The following is a 19,280-nucleotide window of genomic DNA, read 5'->3' as shown; positions in this document are numbered from 1 at the left end:
TTGAGATAAGAGTGGGAAGACGGATACGACTAGTGAGTTAATTGTTTATAATTGTTAAACGAGTGACTTATATAACAATAGAAATCTTAATGAATTAACTTACTAATGCTATAACAATTATGAGTCATATTAATTAGGTTTTGGAGGAAATGTTTTCTCCCTTATATTTGCCCTATTTACCTTACAACTTATAGACATAAGCTAATGATTTTTTTTTTTAAATTCATGTTCTAGTTTTGGTTGCTGTCCTGATGGTGTGTCTCCTGCTACTGGTGAAAACTTTGCTGGGTGCATAGACTATGAGTGTGAAGGGTCTGGACCTTGTGAATCATGTAATGACACCAAACATGGGTGTTGTCCTGATGGTATTACAGCAGCCCTGGGCCCAGACTTTGAAGGCTGTCCTGATGATTCTGTTGAAGAAATTGAGGAACTTACAACAGGTTTGTGTTGTTTTTAACTGTTTTATTATCTTTACTAGAAGAACCTTTAAGGGAGAGCAATTATTTCACAGTACAGGAGTATTAACAGAAATAACATATATAAAGACAATAAGATGAAAGAGGTTCTGCTGAAGTGGTTTGGTAATGTGGAATATTTAATCAAAGGCAGGAGATCATTAGAAAGACAGAAATTAAATTGGAGGGATTTGGTTGAGAAATTCAAGCAAAACATTATGCTGAGGGAAGAGAAGGCTGGAGACAGGAACATGGCAAAGATGGGTTTGAGAAGCTAACTCCCAACCCTTGGATGTGACTAAAGGTAACAAGAGGAAAGATATATTTTGATATAATAAAATTCTTATTTTCAGGAGACAGATAAATGGTGAATTAAATGATCCGAGTGTGTATCTATCGAAGGAATAAAGCGTAACAGTAAAATCGTTCAGCAAATTTGCATAATACAAACATATAGTTGTCAAAAATGGGCAATTTTTAATCTTGCAACCCTTTTCCTGCTGTCATCCATTCATTCCAACTGCCTTGACATCTCCAATAACCACTTAATGCCGAACTCTCTTATCACTCACATGCATAATGTTTCCTGTCTGTCCGTCACCCTCGCTTCAACTGCCTCAAAAGAACAAAAGGATAGAGGAAAGTGCAGTGGGCCTATTGCCCCATACTGGGCAGTCCCATTTACACCCAGCCCCTATTGCTCATATATCTGTCCAACCAATATTTGAAACTACCCATGCGTGTTTGAGTTAATGATGATGTTTGGTAACTTAATCTACTCATTCCCTGCTCTATTTCCAAACCAGTGTTTACTTATCTCGTGCCTAAATCTAAATTTGTCTACAAGTTCGATCCTGGTTGGATAATTTAAGTATCTTTGTTATATCACCTTTGTTTAACCCTGACTTCCATTTATACACCTCAATCATATTGCCTCTCACTCTACGTCTTTCGAGGGAGTGCAAATATAGATGCTTTAATCTGTCCCTATACTCAAGGTTCCTAATGCCCAGGATTAGTTTTGTTATCCTCCTCGGTATATTCTCTAGGGATTCAATATCCAGTCTGTGGTACAGTGACCAAAACTGAACCTCGTAATCCAAGTGAGGTCTCACAAGCGCAAGATATAATTTTAGGATAACCTCGCTAGTCTTATAACTAACACTCCTTTGTATGAACCCAAGTACTATGTTAGCATCGTTTCAAGCAAATACGCATTGCTGTCTTGTTTTAAGATCCTCCTTATTATTACCCCTAAATCTTTCTCACAGTCAGACCATGCAAAAATTTGTTGAGATTTTCCTGTAGTTTTGCGGAGTCCTCGTCAGATTTAATTACCTGTCTTCCTTTAGTGTCGTCAGCAAATTTACTTATGCTGCTGTCTATGCCTATACAGTGGTCCCTCGGTTAACGAGCGCCTCGGTTAACGAGATTTCGGTTAACGAGTTACCTACCATAAGGTTCTTAACTTCGGTTAACGAGCAATCCCTCGATTAACGAGTTTCTTACGAGCCGACCTCCACATGTTTTAGCTTGCATTTGGCGGTCCACCAGCTGTAGTATTAGTCCGCCAATACAGTAATCGGTTCTAGGGCTTAAATTCCTTACCCTTTTAGTAAATATCAAGAAGTTTATACTATTCAATAATTTTAAAAGTTTAATATTAAATTTTTTAGTCATTTTCACAATTATTGAACATAATTGAAGGTAAGGTCACTAGTTTGTGGCACGCCATCCAGCCTGCCAACACAGCATACAGACGTCAGTCTTTGTGTCTTTTCAGTGGAGGTAACATCTTGCTTGAGACTCTCTTCAACTAAAAGCTTTTTTTCTGTTTACAAGCAAATTATTGGTCATTTTGAAATTTATTTTACATATTGGCAATATATAATGCAGTGCAGTGTTGATTTAAAAATAATAATCTTGAATTACACCAAGAGAACTAAAATTTTATGGGTGAAATGGCACCATGGGGTGACTTCTCTTCCACCCCAATGCCTTCTCTTCTCCCTTCTCCTCCACCCCCATTCTAATTCCCATCATCATCATCATTATCATCCAGGAACCTTCTACATACACACCTCAAAGTTTGTGTACTTTTCTACCTTTTTTGTTGAATTTAGGCAATTTTCGGTGAGCTGGAACCAATTACCCAAAACCCATTGAAACAATGGTTTCGGTTAACGAGCAACCTTCTAGAACGGATTGTGCTCGTTAACCAAGGGACCACTGTATCTATGTTGTTCTTGTATACAGTATAATAAATAGTAAGGGTCCAAGTACTGAGCCTTGGGGTACTCCACTAGTGACGTTACCCCAATCGGATTTAGTGCCATTAATGCTGACTCTCTGTTTCCTGCCTTTTAATCACCCCCAAATCCAGTTTAGAACATCTCCAATTCCATGAGTCTCCACTTTACATATTAGTCTTTTGTGGGGAACCCTGTCAAGGGCTTTGCTAAAATCGAGGTAAGCCACATCATAATCGTGTCTGTCATCCACTGATTCGAAAACAGTTGAAAAGAATGATAATAGATTTGTCAGACAGGAATGCCTACTTGTGAAGCCATGTTGGGAATCATTGATCAATTTGCATTCTTGATGTGTTTTTGAATTGAGTTTGAAATTTTTGCTTCCAGCAATTTTCTTACAATTGATGTTAAATGGTAGTTTGATAACGATTTATTTCCCTTCTTGAAAATTGGTATAACACTCCCTATCTTCGGGGATTCTGGTATTATACCAATTTTTAATGATATGTTAAACAAGTTTGCGAATGGCATAGTGTACTAAGTTCTGCCTTACATTCCTCTAATACCCCTGCCCTGATGTGGGTCATTGGCCCATGCCCAGTTGGGCTAATTCCTGTAAAAAAAAAAAAAAATCTTGTCTGGACCTGACAACTTACTAGGTTATAGTTTGTCTATTTGTTTACTAACATTGCTTCTAGTCATTACTATCTTGCTTAATCTATTTTCTTCACTATATCTGTAGATAGTTAGTGCCTTGGTTATCATGTTTAAATTTACAGTTGTGAAAACTGTATCTTACTATATTAGTCCAAACTTGTCTCGTGCTTTAGTTTGGAAGAATCCCTTAGTGGTTGACTCTGCCTCCCTTGCTACCTTCAATTCATTATTTCTCTTTGCTTTTCTTATCTCTATCTTAACCCTATGGCAGAGTTGTAACATGTACTGGACTTTGTTACTTAAGTAAAAGTATTGTTACAATGGTAAAATGTTACTCAAATAGAAGTATAAAAGTATCTCATTCTTAAAATACTTAAGTACTGAAAGAAAAAGTAACAACAAAATTATTAATTGTGTCAATTATTAAAATAAATCCACAGTATATTTAAAAAAAAGACATATGTTTATGTGCAAATCTTTCTATTGAGATTAATCAATAGCTGTTTCTCAAAATTATGGCTGTCCAAATCAGGATCTTTTGTGCCTAAATATAAGCCCAGCTCGACCTACCAAAAGAAAATACATTCAGCCGCTCTGCTCCTTACAATCCATCACAAGGATGGTGAATTTACTGAAAATATATCCATCCAACACTATGATCCCTTTCTTCCTTATCCACACAAGTATTGTCAACGTGGACCTATTGTCCGGAGACATAATGTTGTCTCTGCTCACATTAGGTTTGGATACAGACCTATCTGGCAAGTATCTGAGGTGGGGGATGGTCTGCACTTCTCTTCCTGTAAACTCTGCAACTGTCCCTACACTAAAACCCTTCAACACTATTGCCTTGACTGTCCCACTGTCAGGGACCTCCTACCACAGGATGAGTCACTAACCACTATATGTTACCACCTACTTATTTGTAATAATTTAGATTTAATTCTTCTACGCTACCCATGCTTTTGTAGGTACTAACTCCCTTTGTCCTTAAATTATATCGATATTGTCTCCATATCACAAGCCATAGCGTGTCCTGTGAGACACAAATACCTATGTATTAGTGTCTGATTGCATGGTCTTGTGACTAGGCTTGTCGCCCCCTAGGGTGTAATAAATTAATTAAATAATAAAAATAAGCCCAACATGACTAAACAGACACTCACAAGCAACATATGCAGTTACAGGTTGTACCTCTCTAGTCCGGCAACCTCGGGACCTGACCGGTGCCGGACCATGGAAATTGCCTGACCATGGAAATTCACCCTTTTCCTGGATAGATAGTGACTTGTGCTTATGCTTGGAAGCACTTGCACCACTTTCTCTGCATCATGGTCTCTTTGAAGACATATTGAAGGGTTAAGTGTCGTATAGTAGCTTCTCAAATTTTGCGAGTTTTTAATTCAACGTATTTTATTGGAACACACAAAAAAATAAATACAAATTTTGACGGCGGAAACTTGAATTTCGGCGGGTTTGAACGGCCCGCCAACATGCAGACGACGTGCATAATTGTGTAAACAGCGTCATTTCTCTTATGTCTTTTTTATAGAATTAATGTTTATGTGTGCAAAATGAGCAATACAATTCATTAATAATACGTAGAATATTAAAACACACGAGGAAATGACACAACGTTGTTTTCGTTGATTACAAAACCAGTGACTGACTGGTTCTACATATAAAACTGAAGAAAATAAGACTTTGGTTGTAGCTGTAGTAAAATTAATATGGTTGCTTTAAGTAATGTTATTTAATGTTAATAAATGGAACAATAGAAGTAGCTAACGATAACGGTAAAGAAAAAAGAGAGATCGCGTATGTAAGTGCGCACACGTGAAAACATATCGTCATTACTTTACATAAGAATATGAAAGCAACACTTATTTACTGTTCATATGTATTTTAATTTATGTTTCTGAATTTGTTTTTATTGAATTAATGTTTGTGTGTGCAAAATTAGCAATACAATTTATTAATAATACGTGGAATATTAAAACACACGAGAAGACGAGACGGCTGCCGGCATTGTTTATGTTAAAGCTTACAAAACCAGTGACTTATTGGTTCTACATATAAAACTGAAGAAAATAAGACCCTGATTGCAGCTGTAGTAAAATTAATGTGAAAGAATTAATGTGGTTGTTTGAAGTACCTGTAATGTTATTTATTGTTAATAAATGGAACAATATAAGTAGCTAACCATTAATGGTAAAAAAAAAAGTGAGACTGCGCGTATGTAAGTGCTCACATGTGAAAACATGTTGTCATTACTCTACATAAGAATATGAAAGCAACACTTATTTACTGCTCATATATATTGAAGGGTTAAATGTTGTACTCTGTATAGACAAGCAGAGAGAGAAGGAGAGCTGCCGGATGTAAACAACCCTTAATTTCCCGCGGCTATGTTGTTTTGTTTTTTTATGGGGATTAGCCCACCCGGGCATAGGTCACTGACCCACATTGGGGCCTGAAGGGCAAAAATTTAATACTCCTGTAATAATAATAATAATTCAGATAAGTAAAAAAAAAAAGAACCTGCCAATCTACCTATTGGACAAACTAAAATCGTTCCAGACCACGGGAGTTTCCGGACCACAGAATGCTGGACTAGAGAGGCACAACCTGTAGTGGGATGTTAAGCTTCAGAGATAAGTCACATAATGTTGGGAAAGACACCAATAGCTCCATTCCATCCCCTGGACATGCTAAGTAGCTATCAAACTCCTTCAGTTGAGGAGTTAGTGGATGATTGTTGCCTCCATAGTGACTGAGTCTGAGTAAGACTCTCTGTGAACTGTCTTTCTAATTGGGGTGTGGCTGTGGTGACTTCACTTTTCGATTCTAATTGATTAGTGGCTAAAACATTCTCACCACGTAACATCTGGCGGGTGTTGGGGGGCAGTGGTACTTAGTTATTTAAACAGAATTTTAAATACACTCAGTCTCACACATATGTATCGATACAGTATTTATATCTAAGTTGGAATTATATAAAGCATTTTAGAATCACAGCCTCTTTGAAATTAATTGTAGGTAAAGGTATATGCACAGACCGAGCCCCTGAAGGAAAGGTGGGGGTGAAGACAGGGGATCTGATGGGAAGATAAGAAGGTAGGCTAGGTGAGTGATGGACACAAGAAGATCAAAGGGAAAGTCCGCTGTCATGGCCACTGCCACCTGACCTGACATGAGGTACCTCACCCACCCACACCGTACCCTCCACCTACACAACTCTTCTACTTTGATTAATAATTAATTAATTAAATAATATTAGTTTGCCACTGACGTTAAAACTCTTTGTTTGGGTCATGTAACGAGTGTGATTTTTGTTTTTCTGTCATATTGGAGTAAAATAAAACATACTTAAGTTGAAGTAAAAGTACTAGAAAATTTTAGTTCTTTTTTAAAAAGTAAATACATACCCAAAAATGTTACTTGAGTACAGTACTCAAGTGAATTTATTTAGTTAGTTTACAACTCTGCCTACTGGCCAATAATTTAAAATAATCTCAGTTAAATGTCACCACAATTTATTCTACATACTGTATGCACTCCTCTGTCCAATAATATTCTTTAAATAATTATTTATCCATTTAGGGTCACTGTTATTTGATGTGAGTTTTCTGTATGGCATAATCTGTTTTTGTGCATTCAGTAACTCATTATTTAAATTGTTATGGAACTCGTCAACCTCATCTATCTCGTGGTCAGGTCACCCTCAGCGGTCATATTTTGTGAGGTTATTGTTGTCAGGTTACCAGGTAAAGTGAGGTCACCCTCTGTGGGTACATTGTGTGAGCTCACGTTATGTACCACATACAGTGGAGTCTGCATTTATACTGTCAATTGAACCCGTGGAGGCCTGCGTAAAACGAGAGACGTTTAAATGAAATAACAGAACGTATGGGATTAATTGAAATAGAGACTGGGCCGACCCCCAAACTCCACTTTTTCCGACACAATATGTATGTTGTAGTAAAAAGAACATCTTAATTTTGTGATGGTATGCACACACAATTAATATTTAAGAGAAATACAGTCTCCTGGTTAATGGACCCCCCCCCTCCTCCTCTTCCCACGCTCGCTGGGAAATGTTTGGGTGAAAACAGTAGGCTTACATTTTTAGTAATAAATAATACTTCAGACTAAAGTTAGAATAATATAATTGACATTGCTGGATTCCTTGCAAGACCAGGAATATTTTGAATATAAATGTCATATATTTTGCACAAAAGATAAAATTTTTGCTCTTTCTAATCAAAATTCTTACATTAGATCTAAAATTTGTATGTCTAATGTAAATTCCATGATGTTTATATTTAAAATAATCACAATCTTATAAGAATTCCAGCAATGTAAATTATATTCTGGCCGGGTAATTTGTATGAATTTTATGAGCTAAAACAAATATCTTCAGTAAATAAACAAATTATACTTCACCCAGACACTATCTGTCAATCAAAATACCCCACCTCCACTCCCCCCCTCTTCCCACGCTCGCTGGGTCCCTCCCTCCCTCCCTCCCTACCCCTCACCTTCCCTCCCGACCAGTGAAAAGTTTGGGTGAAAACAGTAGGCTTACATTTTTAGTAATAAATAATACCTCAGACTAAAGTTAGGATAATATAATTGACATTGCTGGATTCCTTGCAAGACCAGGAATATTTTGAATATACACGTCATATATTTTGCACAAAAGATAAAATTTTTGCTCTTTCTAATCAAAATTCTTACATTAGATCTAAAATTTGTATGTCTAATGCAAATTCCATGATGTTTATATTTAAAATAATGACAATCTTATAAGAATTCCAGCAATGTAAATTATATTCTGCCTGGGTAATTTGTATGAATTTTATGAGCTAAAACAAATATCTTCAGTAAATACAGTAAATAAATTATACTTCACCCGCGTAAATGACCAAATTTACCGCGTAATTAAAGCATTTCATTCTGGCAAGGCACCCCGTAAATGACCAAACGCTGAAACAAAAGCTGCGTAAATGCAGACTCCACTGTACTGTGAATTCATGTAATTCGCCCCCATATGTAATACTCCTTCTCTCAGCTGCCTTTTCAACCTATCAAAGTTTGCTCTTCTGAAATCTGGGACTTCTATGAAATTTTCCTTGCTACTGATAATCAAGTTCTACTTTGAATCTCACTTCTTTGTAGTCACTGTTAGCTAGTTCGTTTCCTACATCGATGATTACTAATGAGGTTTTCAGCTTAGGAAACAATTCTGAACTGTTTCAAGAAAATCCTTTGATTCAGAGTTACCCGTAAGGTCAGTCCATTCTATTTGACTAAAGTTAAAGTCAACTACTATACAGACTTTGCTATGTCAGGTTGCCCTATATATTTCATCCCAACTAAGTTGCTCATTAGCCCTATCGAAATTAGGAAGTCTATATGTTACTACTTTGATTAATTTTTCCCTACCATCAGTTAATTATATTAAAATTTTTCTGTATTCGGTTCAGTTTTTATTTCCTTATTGATTTCACACTTCAAATTATCCCTGACATAGATTACTTCCCCACCTCCTTTCCTAATTTGCCTATGATATGAAAAACATTGTAGCCTTTAATTTGGTATTCGAGAGGTAACTCACGTGGGTCTAAGTTTATTTATGTTTCGATGAATGCTATCATTTCGATTTTTTCAGTACATACCAATGCCCTTATTTCATCCATTTTATTTCTCATATTTCTACTGTTTGCGTAGTAAACATTTAAGTTAGTCGTGATCTGAGTTCTTTCACTCTCTCACATTTAGGTTTTAACGCACTGCCTAATTTAGCTTTGTCATCGTTCCAAGCACAATTTCTCTGCAACCTTTCACTTTGTTTATCCATGCCCCATGCTTACATGTTCCCATAGCAGTTTAAATTCTTTGACATCTTTTGAACTACCCTCTCGAGAGAACCAGCCAGAGTTGCCACCCCATCCATAGGTAAATGTACTCCATCCCTAGCATAAAGATCGCTTCTGCTGTAGAAGTTGTCAGCCTTGTCTTTGACTATGTTTCACTTGGCTGTTGTCGCTTCCTTGTTGTCTTTTGTCACCACCAGTTTCGTTATTCGTCTCTTCACTACCCTCCATTGGCCTGTGTTGTTGTCAGACACAGCCTCTCCCATCTTGTATCTTCCTCCTTCATCCTCACAATCACTTCGTTTAACCTCAAGTTTTTGCCCTTGACCTTCACTAGCTCAGCTTTCAAGGGGGCACAGAGCTCCTCACAACTAACACTAGCTTTTGCACTATCAATTAACCTCTGGAAGTTAAATCGGCCATGACCTTTCCAATCTGGTCCTGTCCTCTCCCACCTATCTTCTGCCTCTGAGTTATACAAATCTTAATTTCTAATTCTCTGCATCCTATGCACCCAATATATTGCTCTCAAGCACATTGTTGCAGTCACTCTTGCTTTTTCAGTTCATGCTTCACACCTCGATAGTAACTGGTTCATTTATTCCTCCATGCACTTACAACTTTGCCTCCTTTAACACATATTTCATACTCTATGTTTCTCAAAGCCCCTGTTACTTTCTTATTATAGTATCTACTATGTACTCTGTGTAGTAGGCAATTGTTTATTGTAGTAGGCCCATAAGAGAAACAAAAATTCAACCTAGGCTTTATTCTACAAGAATTCAAGCATCCTACAACAAAAACAAATGAAACAAATATTAACATAAGCAGATAAATGGACATCAACAAAATTAAACAAAACAGATACAATAATATCAAAACAAAGTAGAAATGTATGTACCTATGTATATATAACGCTCTTTAATTAACTGCATTACTTAGATTTCCATTTACTAATGCATTCACTCATATACTGTATATTCTGAAACCTCAATTACTTCATTGCATCTACAGTACTACTCTGTGATCCAGTTCATTACTCAGTGTTCCATATACAGATGCATTTGCTCAAAGATAATCTGAAACACTGCAATATTTTCATTCTATCTTTATTCAAACTGACATTTAGTTTTCCCTTTCTCTCATATCAACTAATTGTCTTTTCCCTGGAAGGGAATTTATTTATTTTTCTCCTGTTTTCAAAGCTTTTTTTTTCTCATTCATTAACTTTGTCCAATTACCTGTTTTTCCAAACTCATTCACTAACATTTGCAACAAGCACAATTTTTATATGTATGCATGAGAAAATTTCAAGTGATTGTTGGTTTATGATGACAGGAAATATTGTAATTGGCTAATAACACAATATTTCACATTGGAAATGGTTTATTGTTAAAATCTAGTACCCAATACTGTATTAAGATACTTCAGAATTATTGATTATATCATGCCATCCATTCATTGTACCTCTGCATTTTACCATGCAACAAGGATATTTCCTGTAAAATCAGTTCAAAGAGACGTGCTATTTTTAAGAAGTACCATTATTAAATTTCAGAAGCAGCTACACCAGCAACTGTAACAGTAACAACTTCACCAACAACAACAACAGAACTTCCTCCTGACTGTGTTTACTCGTCATTTGGTTGCTGCCCAGATAATTTTACTTCTGCACATGGAGAAAATATGGAAGGATGTTGCTTGTCGTCAGCATTTGGTTGTTGTCCAGATCACATTACAGATGCCAAGGGACCACATTTGCAAGGTATGCATATGTTTAATATTTAATGCATTTGTCATAAAAAGTCACAGTTTTTGCCAGGAAAAAGGTCACACAAAAAAATCACAATTTATTTAAATATCGTTAACAAGTAAAGTAATGAAGCGAAATACATTTTAAAGCATTTGTTAATTGACAATACATGACTTCCATAGACTGACAACATGATATATCATGGCATTATAGGTATATTTGTACAAGAATTGAAACAAAGTTTGTCGTCATACTGCCCCTACAGCCAGTGCCGGGTTAAGACTTTCGTAGGCCTTAGGCACCTCCAAGATATGGGGCCCCATTTGACAGCATATTCACTAATAACACAAGCTAGTACCTAATTATAAAATGTGATGTCGAAAGAATAAGATTCAGTGATGTTTGCCATGAATTGAGTAAAAGAAAATGGGTTAGATCAGCTGTTCTTGTACAGTACAGAAATAGTTTTGTTTACAAGAAGCACAGCTAGCTGGTGGACACTAATAGGATTAAGTAATAAATAAATGGAAAAAAAGTACCTCAGTATCAATTTAATAATAACCTGTAGAAAAAGAGGAAGAAAAGTTCTCGTATTATTTTTTGTAGGCCCCCAATATCTCGTAGGCCCTAGGCACTGTGCCTACTGTGCCTAATGGATAATCCGGGCCTGCCTACAGCAACCGCTGGATCTTTTCTCACATTTCCACTACAACTTGGTTTTACAAGTGACATTCTGGTATGAATCAACTCATTGTAGCAGGTTTTTGAAGCACACTTATTAATGTCAATAATTTCCAGTGCAGCAGGCGTAGATAAAAAAAAAATATCTTCCTCAATGGTAGTGAGCTCACAGTTTTCTGCTATACAGTATTTGTTTTGCTCTAATTTTCATTTATGAATTATAATATTAGCAAATATTATATAGTGATTATAATTATGTGTCATATTGTACTACACAAATTTTACAGTTACCTAAATAGCATACAGTACAAGTTATAAAAAACAAAAAAACACGATTAGTTAAGTGACGTAAACCCTCGATAACTCAGCATTTGATAACTCGGAATTTCATGTAACTCGGCATGGATATGGTCTCGGAATGTATTAGTATAACTCAGGAAATGCCGAGATATATAAAATTATCTGGGAAAATCTCGGCATATCTGGCCACCTGCGTCACCTACCATGCCTCTGTGTCACCTAATATGATGCTTCATTCTTTGCCTGCAGTTCTGATAAGTGTTACTTTTTTATATTTAGTAATTACATGTACACATAATTATATGGGTCGATAATTTTTTATTGTTGTATTTTTGTAGGAGAGGGGAAGTGCCTCGATAAGTCGGAATTTGGGATAACTCGGCAAGGCCAGAGCCCCATATGTGCTGAGTTATCGAGGGTTTACTGTATGTCTGAAAATTTTTAATTTTACTAACTATGAGATAATACTTGGGCAGTTTTGATGACAAGTGGTCGCTGCTTTATCATGACCTCACACCAGGTATACATGGTTCCTCTGTAATGTTGACATCATGATGGTCTTACCTGAGTCAGCCAGCCAAGCTCAGGCATCAATTGTCATCTGATGAGACATTCCAAAGGGGGGGGGGGGCTGGTCCTCCCTCTTCTTCCTCAAGGAGGAAAGGGTTTCTCATATTGGAATGGTCATCAAGGAGGGACAAGACTAAATGGTTCTCTTGTGCTGCTAGCCTTGAGAGCTTGCTAGTGGCACCTTTCCTCAGGCCCAGTCAGTCAGGGCTGTAGAATAGCTCTTATGTGGCAATCCGTAAAGTTAGACGGAAGGCTTGGCTTGCGGCCCGATCAAGTCAATTGGCTGGTCATTATGGCTGGCCTCTGGGCCAGTCATTTGGCATCATCATCATTGTCCACTAGGCTGCTGAAGATTTCAGGTAAACGTAGTCATTCCCCTACCTCAAAGTCAGTTTTCCCTATCAAAGTCAAAGACTCTCTGGAAAACCCCTAGCGTCATGGCAGAAGTCAACATAAATAGTTTTCACTCTGATGCACTGGAACAGCCAAGGGTTAAATGCTAATTGACAGCCTCTTGCCCTTTTGCTCTCTCATCTCTCGCCAGTTTGTGTGTGTTTGCAGGAGACGATGGTTGGTGAAGGCCACTATCCTCTTCCTACTTGCTATCAAGCCATATATTCTGACCCAATAGGAGATGGTGGTCATCATGAAGGCAGCATCATCTTTGTCTCCACCTTCTTGAATGTTCCATTCACCACTTTATGGTTGTGTTCTCCCCTAGAGGCATTGGCTGCTTGCCTCCATTTAAGAAGGGTGTACACTGTCTGCTCACCATACCTTCCTCCTTGTGCACCAGTGTCCAAGACAGACTCAATTGACCTAATTGGGGAGCTTCCTCCTCCATTCGTAATTTGGGGGGATCTGAATGGAAGGAGTAGATTGTGGGAGACAACGTGACCAATCCACGAGGTGCCATGTTGCAGTCTGTGGTATAGGATCTGGATCTCCCTGAACACCAGTGCCCCAACCCATTTCCATGTGCAGACAAGAACCCACTCTGTCATAGACCTCCTTTTGTTCTGCAGCAGCAAGCATGGATGTGATCTGCCGTAACCATCTTCCTCGCTGGTGTCTGTACAGGGCTGACTGGGGCCATTTCAAACTCCTAGCTGAGGTAGAAAGAGATGAGGAAAAATTCCAGACGACAGAGGAAGTGGTGGAATAATTTACCTCGACATTCATTAGTGTTGGTGAACAAACCATCCTGAAGACCTCTGGGTTTTTTAAAAAGTGGCCAGTCTCATGGTGGTCTAAAGAATGCAGAGTGGCCATAGCAGCCAAAAATAGGGCTTTGTGTCAAAATAGGCGGCATCCTTGTTAATATTTTCTGGAGTTCAATCAGGAAAGAGCTTATGCTAGTAAAATACGAAGTATAATCCAAAAGTTCCTGGACTGGCTTCATAAAACCTTTTTCTTGGCATATATCGAATTTGAATCATCAACAGTTATATACCTTGGTTATAAGTGGTTTACTGCGTCGATTTGGCAGGATTTTGTGGCACCAACCGGCCATGCTGCAGCTTTGTGTGAGTGTGTGTATTTGCCCATCTGCTAAGTCGAGTCAGTCGCCACTCTACCCTCAACATGGAGGGGAAATATCGAGCAATGCTGCGCCATCAGATTTGCTTCAGATTATAAAAAAATGGTGCATAAATTTATGAAATGGTCAAGGAAGCCTACTCAGGTTCAAGTTTTCATGTGGCACAAGCTCTTCAAAGTAGTAGGATGCACTTCCTTTGAAAATGAGCATCACTCTGGGTGGCCTTCCACTGAGAGGAATGTTGAAAATGTACAGAAAAATTACCAGCTTGTCTATGAAGATCTAGGGTGACCATCCGCAAGATTGCCAAGCGATTGGACCTCTCATTTGGAAATGTTAACTGGATTCTGACTGACGATCGGCAATGGGTTGCTTCACCAGGACAGTGCACCTGTGCACACTGCCCTCTCTGTGAATGATTTTCTGGTGAAGCATGGCATCCCAGTGGTCCCCCACCCTCCATACTCTCCACATTGGGCCCTGTGTGACTTCTGGCTGTTTCCGAAGTTCAAGTTGAACCTCAAAGGGAAGAAGTTCATGGACAGAAAGGAGATCCAGGTCACATCTCAGGTGCTCTCTAGCCTCACCAACAAGGAATTCCAAATTTGCTTCCAGTGGGAGTGGGAGGAGCAGATTCAGCGCCGCATTGAGGCCTCTTGGGAATATTTTGAGGGCAACTAAAGTTTCACTGTACAGTTGAGTCTGGATTTACTCCGTTTTTGTTTACGCGTTTGGTCATTTACGCGGTGCCTTGCCAGAATTGAAATGCTTTAATTACGCTGTAAATTTGGTCATTTACGCGGGAAGCGGCGTGGGCAGGGTGCGCACAAGGTCGCCCAGTCATCAAAACATTGCTGAGTTCTTCACCCGCCACCCACCACAGCCGGCCCAAGTCAGTGACAGTGAGGATATGGACTTTGAGGAGTTTGACAAAGAGGCCCTGCAAGCCTATGTGGTGGATAGTGATACAATTGATACAAGTGATACAGGTGAGGGCCAATAATCTGCCCTCTGCCTCGGAACCAACCTCCCATCCCCGTGTGCCCAGCCGTCTTTTCTACTAAGGTAAGTGTTAAAAAACCTAATATTATTGATATTTCTCCTAATTATTTATTGTGTGTGTGTGCATACCATCATAAAATTAAGATGTTATTTTGACTACAAGGTACGTATTGCGTTGGAAAAAGTGGAGTTTGGGGGTCCGCCCAGTCTCTATTTCAATTAATCCCATATGTTCTGTAATTTCATTTACGCGTTTCTTGTTTTACGCGGTACTCCACGGGTTCAATTGACCGCGTAAATGAAGAACAAACTGTAATATCTTCTAAAGTAAAGATTTTATGAAGCCAGTCCCAGAACTTTTGGATCATACCTCAAATTAAAGGAAGTACGACATAAGTCTTTAGCACAATTTGTGAATGTATATGTTCTGGGTACCAAGTTCTATCTACAGGAGCGAACACAAACACCTGTAGAGTTTTCGTAGGTTCTATTTACTGGACAAACAGAGATACACAAGTGAAACGGCTCTCCCTACTCTGTCTGGGGGTCAACTGGCCTCTCAGGCGACATGTGGCAAGTGATACATTAGCAGCTTCCATATGTCCCCAGGCACATTAATTAAGCGTGTGGGACATGGTAAATACATTGCCACATGCTGCTAGCTAGGCTGAATAAATAATGTATATAAATGGGGCACGTACATAATATACATACAGCATACATAATATACATACACCTCCCTCCCCCCTATACGCTCATAGCAAAGTCTTGAGCGGACCTTTTCTTTTGTATTCGTTCTGAGCGTGGAGGGACTTGATCACTGGGGAGGGTATGGGACTCAACACTGGTGGAGGGGTCAGCAGAAGGCGTTGTTACGGGGCGGAGAAAACGGTGGTTCCTCCACCACACAAGACTACTGGGTAACCGCACCTGGTAGTCCCGTGACCTACCGAGACCCATGACTACGCCCACTTTGTCCCAACGTAGAGAGGTCGGGTCCTGAACACGGACTTGGGTGTCAACACTCAACTTGGGAAGAGGACGGGCGTGGTCGTTGTAGCGGGCGACGACATCTTGAACACGTTCGGCGGCTCGGCGATCACAATCCTCTGTCTTGGCCTGCCACTCCTTGGAGAAGGATTGAGGGTGAGCAGGGACACAAGAACGGAGGGGGCGTCCATACAAGACATGGGCAGGAGAGCGTCCGGTGTAGTTAGGTGTGTTGCGGAGTTCAAGAAGACCCCGGTCGAAGGCCACGCAGTCAATATTTCCAGAAGAGGCCACTTTGAGGATGAGGTGCTTCAGGGATTTGACAGTAGCCTCAGCATGGTCGTTGGACTGCGGGTAATGGGGCGATGACAACACATGCCGGACTCCCCATCGGTCAAGGAACACAGCAAAGTCCCGGCTTGTGAACTGGGGCCCTCCGTCGGTTCGCAGGCGCACAGGAATGCCCACGTCACGGAAGTAGTGGCGGAACTTGCTGATGGTGGCGGCAGACGTCGTGTCATTACCTCATTTGATGACAACCGGCCAACCAGAGAGATGGTCGACGATAACAAGAAAGGACTTTCCTGACACACAGAAAAAGTTGGCCGACACAGACTCAAAGGGGCGGGTGGGGTTGTCGTCACTCATGAAGGGTTCCTGCTGCTGGCTGGGTTGTAATACTTGGCAGGGCTCACACGCACGGACAACGTTGGGGATGTCGGAGTCGATGCCGGGCCAGAACACAGTCTGTCGTGCACTTCGTTTGGTGGCCTCAGCTCCACGGTGACTGTCGTGAATGCGAGCCAAGACGTGGGGACGTGAGGCAGCAGGGACAACTACACGTGCTCCGTACAGAACAAGGTCCCCGTCGCAGTAGAGATCATCTCGGAGTTTCCAATACGAGAGCAGGGTGTTGTGAAGTTCGTAGCGGTTGCTAGGGAATCCATTCCTCACACACTCGACGAGTCGCACGTAGGAAGGGTCATCTCGGGCCGCTGTTCGAAGGTCCTCCATTGCCTTGTCGTCATCTGGTGACAAGTCCGAACGAAGGGATTGGACGGCGTGTAGGGTGACCACAGTCCTGATGGAAAGAGCGAGGTCGGCGTCGAGCACATGCTCTTCTGGAGTAGGGCGGCTGACAGGAGAGCGGGATAAGGCATCAGGGATGCAGAGCTCCTTACCAGCACGCCACACTGCTATGTAGATGTACACCGAGAGCTTCTCCTTCAGACGCTGGAGGTGAGGGTTCTCAACTGCGTCGAGCGTGTAGTGGTTGAGGATCGGGACAAGCGGACGATGGTCGGTCACTAGGTGAAAGTGTTGCAGGCCTATGAGGTAAAACCTGCACTTGGACATTGCCCAAACCACAGCCAACAGCCCCAACTCAATAGTGGCGTAGCGCGTCTCGGTGTCAGAGAGGAAACGCGAGCCACACTGGACGAACCGGAACTGCCCTCCACCATGATCCTGCAATAGGGCGTATCCCACGCTGTGCAAGCGTGAGGCATCTGTCTGCAGAACCATCGGCAAGGCTGGGTCAAACGTGGCGAGGACAGGTGGACTAGACAGGGCCTGTTTCACTTGCTGTAAGGCCTTGTCGTGGTCGGGGGTCCACAGGAATGTCCTCTTGGGGCTCATTAGGGGGTGAAGTGGTTGGGCAGCTGCGGAGATGTCCGGCGAAAAACTCTGCTAACTGGTTGACGAGACCGATGAAGGACCTCAAGTCGGTGAAGTTGGCAGGGGTGGGAAAATCCGTGATGGCGAGGACCTTCTCCGTGTCAGCTGCAATACCATTCCCTGAGAGGGTGTACCCACAAAAGTCCGCTGAAGAGCTAGCCAGAACAAACTTGTCGGCATTTAGAGTGATGCCGTGCTTCCGGCACCTGTTGAGTACCTCGTAGATACGGCAGAGGTGATCCATGTAATCCTCATCGTACACGAGTATGTCATCGACCACTTTCACGCAGTTTGCCAGACCTAGTAGAGCCATATCACCTCGAATAAACTTATGCTCAGCCTCGCGACACCAACGTGGCGTCCAATGGGCTGTATTTTCAAATAACTCAAAACTATTCAGTGAAACTGACTGAACTTTGGACGCCATTTGACAGATGTCGTTTTCTTTGTGTGGGCCTTATCACCTTCCCCAAGACAGTCTTGGTCATCGTGTGCATGGCAGTGCAGCATGAAGCCAGTGCCACTCTGGCCATTAGAGCGAGAGGAGGGTGTGCCACTCCTTTAATTGTTCCATGAGTTTTTGTGTTATATTATTTTTTATTACATATACCACAATATTCTACAGGCTTTGTTCTTTATCTTGGTATATAGCACATATCAATGAACACCATAGTACAAGCAAAATGTGAATGGAAATCGAGATATTACTAAATATTTTCCTACTTTTTCAAATTATGTTAGAAAAAAGTGGCTTAAATTTCAAGAATTTAAAATTTTTTATGACTTCATACAATTTTTCAGACAATTTGATGCTAGAAGAGACCCATTATAATTAATAAAACAATTCCATGGCAGTGAAATGAGCCCGAAAAACACCAAAAACGTTTTTTCTAAAAACCAGTTTTTGTGATATAGCTCGCATGCGATGTCAGCAAATGCTACCTAGGTATGTTAATTCCTAGCCAATTCGCCAGGCCAACATACAGGCAATTAAAACATCTAATAATTACTTAAAAAGTAATATTAGGAGGGCACGTTGCTACCTGGCATTTAATTGCAATTCTCAAACCCCCTCCTTCATCCCCCACTATATACATCACGAACCTCATCTCTTGCCTCAGAGAGAGCAGTAATTAAAAGTCAACTCTCGAGGGGTGGAGATGGGTGGGTTATGGACGTCGCATTCGAGCTATATCACAAAAACTGGTTTTTAGAAAAAAACGGCTTTTTGTTCAAGCTCTGAATGCGACATCAGCAAGAATACCCAAGCAGGAGGTGGAGAGGGAGGTGACTTTGCATACAAGGCTCCGCTGACTGAGGTCCCGATTATATTATAAACCGTTTTGAACATTTCCAAAATTAGGAACATTTACCGGAAGGTAAAATGTTAATTTACTCAAAAAGGATACTCACTTTATTCTGATGAGGAAGAAGGTCCTGGTAGTGGAGATTTATTAGATGGGGGAGGGGAACCCAGCACCACCACATTTGAAGCATCTCTCAGAGACAGATGAAGATAGC

General features: G+C 40.4%; 1 protein-coding gene across 10 annotated transcripts in view; it reads left to right on the top strand.

Moving 5' to 3' along the window:
* The window catches only part of LOC121876639 (papilin-like), a 267,725-nt gene that overhangs the window by 112,779 nt on the left and 135,666 nt on the right, over positions 1 to 19,280 (top strand). For 9 of the 10 annotated variants that reach the window (XM_042381925.1, XM_042381926.1, XM_042381930.1 and 6 more), the window contains 2 exons: positions 235 to 443; positions 10,805 to 11,011. In XM_042381925.1, coding sequence (XP_042237859.1) covers positions 235 to 443; positions 10,805 to 11,011 — 416 coding nt within the window. The remainder of the gene's footprint in view (positions 1 to 234; positions 444 to 10,804; positions 11,012 to 19,280) is intronic. The other variant, XM_042381924.1, reaches the window with a different exon arrangement.

Source organism: Homarus americanus, unplaced genomic scaffold, assembly GCF_018991925.1.
Source record: "Homarus americanus isolate GMGI-L3 unplaced genomic scaffold, GMGI_Hamer_2.0 scaffold28, whole genome shotgun sequence".
Classification (NCBI taxonomy): domain Eukaryota; kingdom Metazoa; phylum Arthropoda; class Malacostraca; order Decapoda; family Nephropidae; genus Homarus; species Homarus americanus.
Note: the sequence above shows the minus strand (reverse complement) of the source record. Positions and strands in the feature narration are given on the sequence as shown.